The 10,234-nt window shown below is 40.0% G+C and overlaps 1 protein-coding gene across 1 annotated transcript; it reads right to left on the bottom strand.

Annotated features, from left to right (window-relative positions):
* Positions 1–4,574: 4,574 nt before the first annotated feature.
* On the bottom strand, positions 4,575–8,241 carry LOC311502218 (GTPase IMAP family member 9-like; the record flags this gene model as incomplete). Its single annotated transcript, XM_084564343.1, has 3 exons — positions 4,575–4,625; positions 6,727–7,556; positions 8,220–8,241. 3 exons carry the CDS (start codon positions 8,239–8,241, stop codon positions 4,575–4,577), a joined length of 903 nt encoding a protein of 300 aa, XP_084420469.1.
* Positions 8,242–10,234: the final 1,993 nt, after the last annotated feature.

The following is a 10,234-nucleotide window of genomic DNA, read 5'->3' as shown; positions in this document are numbered from 1 at the left end:
CAGACGACCACAGGATGTGTCTTTAGACATGGTTGTTGAAGGAATGAGAAGCTACTCATTGCATCAGTTGGTCTTAAATAACTTGTTGTCAGCTGAAAGATAATCACCCATGCAGTAATTATCCAATAGGAGGTGAATACCTGTTTGATTAGTTAGATCCAGGTGGAGACTTTTAATTTTTTTTGCCAGGTAGTGTAGATTGCACATTTTAATTGCAGGGTAATAGGAGTGAGGTGGTGAGGAGGAGGGGAACTATTTATAATGCGTCAAGCAGTCTTGTGACATACAGGAAGAACCTGTCTGTTCTGCTCTGTAGGCTGTGGAACCTCTTTCCATAGGCCAGCAGTCAGAACAGTCCATGGTGGGGGTGTGAGGGTCTGAGGTGATGTTCTGAGCCCTTGACAGTGTTTCTTTACAATGTCCTGGATGGGAGGAAGTGAAGTCCCAATGATTTTCTCTGCTGTCCTCACCAGCCTCTGCCATACCCACTCACTGATATGGACAGGTGACCAGGCAGTTCACAACCATCAGGAGCAGAGGACACTTCAACATGTGGACAGGAGGAGTCAGGGATTGAACCATCTGATTGGACGACCACTCTACCCTGAGCCACAGCCGCCCTGATTCTTATTTTCATGCAGTTATATGCTAAGAAAAACAGTATGAATATTATATTCCATTTCTGTCAGGTCCCCTATACGGACTAAATACCACTAAATATGACACACTAGACTTTGATATGAGATGTTACAGAGCTGTTCTATCTGACCCTATGTATGTGTGTTATGTTTGTGTAACTGCCTGTTTATGTCTGAATATTTTTACACTGATAACTGCTAATGATGAGAAACTTGCTCATATTTTTATAGACCAAGCATTGGAACAAGGTTTCAGGCAGAGAACAGGCACCCAGCAGAGAGACAAGTCTACCATTAGTAAGCATCAACTGTAGTATATAAGACGAGACCAGATACTGGTCCATGTTGTCCACTGTCCCTTACGTGCCAGACGGGGGCAGCGTATTTTTCTTGGTTTTTCTCCCCCCCCCCCCCGTGTGTTCAGGTGATTACTGGTGATACTGCAAGTGATTCCACCTGGGAAGTCTATCAGAGCCTGCTGATTGGTTGGTGGTTTATCCAATGGCCACCACAGGAGCTACTTCAAAAGGATCCAGCTACAGGCTCCTTGTGCTCCACTTCCCCTGCACCTGATTTACTGCTGTATGCTAGTTGTGTTGACTGCTTGCAGCTTGTTTGAGAACCTCATGGTTCAATATCTGCCCTTAGCTTGTTGCCCGGCTCGATTGTTCTTTTGTTTTCTGTCGTCTACTGTGGTGTCAAGATGTGTGGACCCTTTCTGTTTGATTTATTTCAGTTGTGGTGGAAGGTGTGGACCAGAGGTAAGATTGGGGTACCCTTTACACCCCACCACGTAGGATTCCTTTGTTATACACACTAGGATTATTGGTTGGTGCCACCCATGTAGTTCTGATCATGTTTTTTAGTAGAAAAGATAGTTAGGCCCTTTTTGTTTGTTGTTTTCTATATGGCAGTGTGTTAGCCAGGCCTAGTTTTGTTGTATTGCTTTCATTTATTTGGCACAACCACGTGGTCCAAATCTTCCCCACTGTTCTTGTTTTGAGGAGATTTTTGTTTAGTCATCTTTTGTGTTTCAATAAATATTGTTTAACTTTTGTTACTCCAGACTTGAGCGTTAGTTGTATTGTGTTTGTCCCTGATTTTCCCCTGGACACAACTAGGGACGTAACGGTGTAGACAAATCTTTAAAAGCGTTGCCAGAAAGTCTCAAGTATTTTGCTCCAAGACCTGGAAATACAGACAAGTCATCAGTTCCAACTCACATGGGCCTCTCTATTGGCTCTCTGTGCACACGTGACTGTTGACACACTTCTGTTGTGGTAGATGTGTAAATGTATTTTGGTGATTAGTGTGATTCCTTTTCACGTTTACAATCTGATTACTCACACAGAGAGAGATACAGACACACCTCTCTGCACACATTTGTAAATACTTTTACTACAATAATAGAGAGGTGAAGTCACGGTGTGTCCCATGAAAGGTTTGTGTGACAGTCAATGGTGAGAGAGAAATTATTTCTTGAACCTGTTTGAATTGAGCCACACCCCAAAATAGCAAACGGTAAACTCCTCATGGTCGTATAAAGAAACAGTAATAAATAAATAAATAAATCCTACTTTTTATACTAAGGACTGAGCTCAGTGGATCTTATTTTTCCCTTCTCCACCCTCAAATGCATCAGAGATCAGCTGATTACTGGAAGTTTGGAGGAGGAATCTTCTCCATCTGTAAGAATGTAATGCTTGTCCGCAAATACTACAAATATTATCAGAACTACAGTATCCAGAGCCCCCAAGGGTCAGGAGAATATTGTGGAAAATAAAACTGAACTGGAAAATACAAGGTAGAAAACAACAGACTACAAGCCCTCAGCCCAAAAGATGGCCACCTGTTTCAAAGGTGAAATCATGACCTGATCATCATAGTACTGTTAACAGACTAGGTACACATCTTATCACAGAAATAGAATGTTTAGGCCCCGTCCACACGGAGACGCTTTTTGGTGTAAACGCAGATGTTTTGCATTGTTTTGGTCGATCGTCCACACGTATCCTGTAAACGCATTGCCCTAAAACGCACTTTTCTGAAACCTGGTCCCAGGGTGAAAAAATTCGCAAACGCACCTCTTGAGTTTTCGTGTGGACGGCGAAAATGGGTAAATGCATTTCGATGATGTCATCGCCACACCCCCGAGCAGCTTTCCACCTCTTATATCCCGCGAGACGTCTCATAACAACATCAACAACAATGGCGGACTACATGCTAGTTTTCCTGCTGGAGAAGATATTGAGCCTATTAGGGTTACCAGGGCAAAATATCATTTCTCCTTGAGTTTGGTTTCTTCTAAAGCCGATTTGTAAACAGCGCTCAAGATTTGTGCGCATGCTCCGCCTCTTCCTCTCCGTTTTTGGTGAATTTCTGAAACTGAAGCAGCGCCACCTATAGGCCTGGAATATGAAGTAGCGTTTTCAGTCGTGTTGAAACGGACCCGTGTGGACGCAGATATTTCTTGAAAAGATGCCCTCGAAAACGGAGAGGGAAAAGATCGTTTTGGTACGTGTGGACAAGGCCTTCGTTTTTCAGTTCCTCATCGGGGGCTCTGAAGAACTGTTTGTGAATAATTGGTTAATATTGTAAATTTACAACTCAATACATTAAATAAAGGTTTAGAATGAACAGTGGTGTGTACTTCATTTGTAATGAAGTTCCCCACCCTACTTTAATTAAACAGTGAGAATATTTAGAGTTTTTGGTTGGCTGTTGTAGCTACCAGTCATTTGTTTTTCTAAGGTGGTTTTTAAGGCTTATTAAAGCTGTTTGATCATAACTTAGGAAAAATCTGTAGAATTCTGGTATTTTTCCACAGAGCATTTAATGAAAGTTTCTGTAAAAGTAATGTTTCTGGACTTTATTTGAACTAGGATATTTTACCTTAATATTACAGTTGTTTTTTTACATTATTTTTATTTTTTTACGGTTTAGAAACAAACCATTGACCAGCAGCAGTGTTCTCACAACTTAATAGTTGACGTCACAACATGAACAACAAAGCAGTTTGTGTACATGACTTCCCATCTTGTAGGAGGCAGCAGTAGATCAATGACACATCTGGACGTCACATACACGTCTCCTGAAGAGCAGACTTGAAGCTCAGTGTGGTGTCTGTGGTCATCTCCATCTTAGCAGCTCCTTCTAATGTTACTGACTGTGTTTAAAGCATTAATCAAAGGAACACTGTTAATGAATAATTGTCTTACAGTGTTTTTCAATTGTTTACACAAAATTTTGAAAACCGGGTTCTTTTTTTCAAAATATAATCACAATTATCCAAACACCACTCAATTTGCAGAATTCCTAGATTGTTTGCAAAATGACACACTTCAGTCAAAACATATACACATATTTGTGAAAAAGCTATTAGTTTTCATTTAACCAACACAGTCCTCAATGATCAGACACTATTGCAGCCAGTTTCACACTGCTGTGATAAATAAAAAACACATTTGTAAAAAAAACTAATTTTAGGAAATAGCATGTGCTAGATTTTTGGGCAGACATTGTCATGTAAGGGATCATTTCGATGACAAAAAAAATAAATAAAAAATAGTGACAAACCCACAACATTCTTCATGATTAGTTTGAGATATAGGGAGAATGTACACAAATAGGCCTACTATAAACTTACCAAGCACTGCACAACACTGATGCTGCAGACTGAATATTTCAATTCAAGAAATACAGTATTTCTTACCTTAATCAGTTACAGTAATCAACCAACAATGAAATCAATGAAACAAATAAAATCTGTAGACAAATAAAAATTACTGCATGAAGTACATACAGTAAGCAACAAGAATACTGTAACTATTCATCATCTCTCCGTCTGGCTGGATCAGGCCATAAGATTTCATCCACATCACAGGCTATGTCTTCATTGGCAAGGCACCGTTGGAAGAATCGCCTTGTGTGACGAATCTACCCCTGCACAGAAGCTGCTTCGATTTGATCACAGGCCTGCTCCACGGCCTGAATGAGGGGCAAACGGTCATAGGGCCGCAGGTCGTATACCTTCCACTGCCATGCTGAAAAAAACTCTTCTATTGGATTCAGGAAGGGGGAGTATGGGGGAAGGTATATGACTTCAAATTCAGGGTGATCATGGAACCAATTCTGGACCAGAGCAGCCCGATGGAATGAGACATTGTCCCAAACGACAATGTACCGCATCTGGTCCACTTGGTTTAATGCTGTGACAATCTCGTGCAATCTGTCAAGAAATGCAAGTATTAGATTTGCATTATAGGGTCCCAGATTTGCATGGTGGTGGAGGACCCCATTTTGTGTGATAGCAGCGCAAAGGGTGATGTTACCCCCTCGCTGCCCTGGCACATTGGTGATTGCCCTGTGTCCAATTACATTTCTCCCTCGTCTTCGTGTTTTTGCAAGGTTAAATCCAGCCTCATCCACATATATAAATTCATGCTGAATTTGTTCTGCATCCATTTGCAAGACTCCCTGAAACACAGTGAAAGACAATAGGATGCTATTCAATTTCTATTGCACATTTTTTTGTGCCAGAACATTATGAGCAGTGCACAATACCACACCATAGCAGTAAGATGAACAATACATACCTCCACATACTCAGTGCGCAGATGTTTCACTCTCTCTGAATTTCTGTCAAATGGTACCAGATACAGCTGCTTCATGTGTACTTGATTTTTCTTGAGGATTCGAGCTAATGTTGACAGAGAGACTCGTTGGATGTTATTGAAAATACGGTCATCATTGATGATATTGACTTGGATTTCTCGCAGCCTGATACAATTATTGGCCAAAACCATGTTCACAATGGCGGCCTCTTGTGCACGGGTGAACATAGGGCCCCTTCCACCTTGGTGTCCTCGACCCTCAATCCTATGTAAAAAATATACTGTATATATAAAAAAATACACATGCAGCCTACTGTCAAATGTCACAGTAAACAATATTGATGATAAGTATAGCAAGCTTCAGTTTCAATGTACTGTGTGGTTAGCTTACCTGTTTTCTCGATGAAATGTCCGAATTACTGACGCAACAGTATTTCTGCTGAGATTTGGTTGAACTCTTCGTCCAGCTTCCATCAGTGTCAGTCCATGGTTGATAACATGGTCAATAAGTGTTGCACGGATTTCTTGAGTCAAATTTGGTCCTCGTCTTCTTTGTTCAAGTTCTATCAACTCTTCAAGTCCTTCTCTACCTCTTCCTCTACCTAGGCCTCTTCCTCAACCTCCTTCTCCTCTTCCTCTACCTCCTTCTCCTCTTCCTCTACCTAGGCCTCTTCCTCTACCTGGGCCTCCTCCTCTACCTCCTTCTCCTCTTCCTCTACTTCCTTCTTCTCCTCTTTGAGCTCCCCCTCTCATTCTCACTCTTCTTCTAGCTCCTTCCATTTTTGATGAATACAGGTGAACTCACCTGCTGCCTTTTATAGCACACCTGAGTGCTGCGTTTTCAAATTAGCACATGTGTGCTTCCACACCTGGTGGATGTGATTATCCAATTCGTTCATTAGTGTGGTCATTGGCAATCCGGGGCTTTGTAATGACAAGGAAGTAACCTCACAATCCTTATCTGTGTCTAAGGTGTCGCAATGTGTGTAGAGTTTTATAAATCACTGTGTGTAATGTTTTGCAAAAAGAGTGAAGCAGACATTGTGTGTAATGTGCAAATCTGTGGAGGTGTTTTGCTCCTTGGAGTAGAATTTTGCAAATTGTGTGGAAATTTTTATTTTAGTGTGTAAACAATCGTAAAAAACTGTAATGCACATTGAGTTTGGTTTGTTGATTTATTAAAAGACACAAAGAACATGTGATACCATCATCCAATCAGAACATTATAATCTCAGGACAGTTTAAGGTTAAGACAGCAGAGCTTGGTCTCATTAATCACATGATGAATAATTGTTACTGACATTAAGAAGCTCACAGTTAGTGAAGATGATCATAAACATAAAGACTCAAATAAAAACAGTTACTGTGATCAATGAGCTGCAGCTAATGAATCACTGTATAACACATACATCTCTCACTAGCACAGTAACACATCCAACTAAAGTTCCCACTAAACCTCCAACTACAGCTCCCACTGGACCTGCAACACCTGCAGCAGAAGCTCCAGTTGCAGCAGCAGCTCCAATACCAGCTCCAACACCAAGAGCAGCAGCTCCAGCTCCAGCACTTATAGCAACAAGTTTGCCATCGGAAATAAATTTGTTGTCTTTCTCAGCTTCTTTTCTTGCGTCTCCAGGCGTCATGTTTGGGTTTTTCTTCAGTAGTTTTTTCTCCTCTTCTTCTATGGCTTTCTCAGCTTCTCTGAACATCTCAGTGGTGTAGTAACTTCCTCCATTGATCAGGATCATTGAGTTGATCTTCTTCAGCAGCTTTCTGACCTGAGATGGATCTTTATCTCTGTTGTTAAAGAGTTGATATCTTCCTCCACACCGTCTGAGGAAGTCTCTGAGAGCTTTGTTTCCTCTAATCACTTCTTCTATGGAGACTCCATCCGCCTCCAGATCATCTCCACGGGTGAACAAGACCATCATGTAATGAGCTGCTGCTTCTCCAAAAATATTCTGGATGATTTTCACTGTTTTCTGTTCTTCTTCTGTGAATCTGTTTATACTGATCACCACCAGGAACACATGAGGACCAGGAGCAGCGAATGAGATGCATCTAGTGATCTCTGTTATCACTTCAGCCTGAGGTACTGTGGTGTCATACAGACCTGGAGTATCAACCACAGCCAGTTTCTGACCTTCAAACTCTCCTGTCTCCTTCTGACACTCTGAAGTTACTGAAGAAATACCTGGTACAGATTTAAAAGCTTTTCTTCCTAAGATGGTGCTTCCTACTGCACTCTTCCCAGCTCCAGTTTTCCCAACAAGAACAATCCTCAGCTCTCTTTCCTGTTCAGCATCTGTTGGAGAAAATCACAGAGACATTAGAGATGCTGTAAAGTCTAAATTCATCTGCAGCTCTCTGAAAAGAATCTTTTTGAACAGAAAATCTCTCTCTCTCTCTCTCTCTATATATATATATATATATATGTATGTATATATGTGTGTGTGTGTGTGTATATATATATATACACACACACACACACACACATATATACACCATAACCAACTATCATCTTCATCTAGTTATCTGCAGATCAAGCCAATACAGACTCAGAGGTGGCAGAGGAGACAGAACCAGACGACTGAGGATATACAGGATATAACTAATAATAAAATTAATCTGATCTCAGCTCTAATTCACCAACATTTGACAGCTATGACATCATCAGTAAGAATGACAGAGTAACATCTACTGTTCAGTTAATACAGTGCTTTTCTATGACAGAAAATAACTGAGAACCACTGAGTCATGATTCTCAGCTGGAAACTCTCCAACATGGAGACAGTTTATAATTAAGAGAATAAATATCTGAGTGAACCGTCAGGATCAGACAAAACAAACACCTGAAGTAAAATACATTAATAAATCACATTTAAACAGCTTCATGTTTATTCAGTTAAATTCATTATAGAAAACAGCTTCAACACTAAATTAACACAACAGCTTTAAATGTACTTACACTCAGCTACTCTGGTCTCCATGATTGTGTTTGTCAGTCGACTGATCTGTGAAGTCCTTCTCTGCTGGAGAATACTTTCATTTACATCAGCTCTGGTTTATATTCTACTTTTTATAGTTTATAGTCTCCTCCTCTGATCATGTGATGTCCTTATCACCACAGACATCATTAAATTTATGTAACCCAGGTCCCATGTAGTTAAATATAAAACTAGAGTGGTTAATACGATGAGACTGGGCTCCTTGTAGAAAGATACAACTGTTTTATATGTCGCTTTAATAACGTATGTAACTCTAATACAGTTTTTTCTCAATTGCTAAAACACAATTTCTGAAACCTTGCTCCATTTTCTCAAAACCTTAAACACAAAACCTCAGCTTCAAGCACGATTTACAAAACCTCTGACTCCTCTTGCAAAATCAAACTTTCGCCTCAAAACAGTTTTACCTGTGCTCAAAATCAAACACTGCTCTCAAATAATAAACAAATTGCTCAAAATGACATACACTATCAAGCAGTCAGTAAACAATACACCAAAAAATAGAAAACACATTGTTCAAAACATATAGTTCTCAGGGAGAAGTACATTTTTAATCTCAAAACAAATTTCATATGTTTCTGTCATTATACAAAAAGCTCAAAATTGATCAGAAATTACCTTTGCTCTTTGCATTTTTTTTGTTCTTCCTCCTTCTTGTACCCTTATTTTTACAGTGCTGTACCCTGCATCTCAAAAACTTTATCTCTGTGATACTGTAATTCTTGTTCTTTGATGATATGAACGTGTAACCAGTCGAAATCTATTGAGCAGTCAGTACTGAAAACAAATGGAAAGCACAATGTTCAGGGCCATACAATTTGTTTATTGTACCATATACAGCCTACAATGCACTGTGCTACAGTATACAACGAAAGTGACAAAAATCAAAGGACTAAACATGTGATCAATGGGCTTCTTCTTGTCTTTGGGCTGGGTCAGGCCAGAGCATTTCATCAACATCACATGAAATATTTTCCCACCTTCAACAACCTGTTTGCTCTCTGAACTGGCTTATATTGGATGTCACATCATTTGAAACAAGTGAAATCAGTTTTGACTGATTGTGTTCAATCAATGACATTTCTGCTCTCTTTATATGTAATTGTTGCCACTTGTGTTTACCAGTATGGATGACATGTGCATTAGAGTGCAGAATGTGTTTTAAGAATGAAAATGTGTTTAGAGTTTTGCTAAACCATGTGAAATGGTTTAAGGTATTGACAACAGACTGAACAGTTAGCTTAATGAGTTCAAGCAACTGAGAACTTTCTTCAGCCAATGGATTTTAGTGTTTTAGCAACTGAGAAAAACTGTAACTGAGGATGCATGAGAACAAATGGAGCGAGAAAACTTAAAGGCTGAAGGTGCAACACTGGAAACTGAAGATGCAAATACAGAGCTCGCATTAGGCCAAATCAGCTCCTCATTTGTTCCTTTAATTTGAGTTTGTGCATTCTGTACAACAATCCTGGTTACTGATGCACAGTTGTCCATCTTGCGGCGCATATCATGAGGTGGACTGTCAGTCCTTCTGTAGTCATCATAAACGGTATTCAGCTCAGATAATTCCCTTTGAACTGTGTTAATGTGTTCTTCAAGAATGTCACTAGGATCCTGTTTTATCACAGATTTTTTAGTCACCTTTGTTAAGGCCTTCCAGCGTTCATAAATGCTGAAAAAAGCGAAACAGCTGCCCTTGTGTTCTTTCTTTCTGCAACTCCTTTCCCTTTTCTGTTAATGCACAGGCTCTTTCACTTCTACGAGGTGCTTCAGTTTGTACTTCTTGTTGTACAGTATTAGACTCATCTGCCTGCTCTGGCTCTGCTTCATGCTCTATGGCAGCTCCTAAACTCTCTTTACTTGTTTGTGACATTTTTAAAGTATACGGAATTATCTGTGCACAATCACCTTGTCTCAAATATAAATGTAATTAACAAACACTGCAAATCACGAGTGAGGTAAAGTACTGCCTTTC

The sequence above is a fragment of the Chelon labrosus genome (assembly GCF_963514085.1).
Source record: "Chelon labrosus genome assembly, chromosome: 17".
In the NCBI taxonomy this organism is placed as follows: Eukaryota; Metazoa; Chordata; class Actinopteri; order Mugiliformes; family Mugilidae; genus Chelon; species Chelon labrosus.
This window is presented reverse-complemented; position numbering and strand designations above follow the sequence as displayed.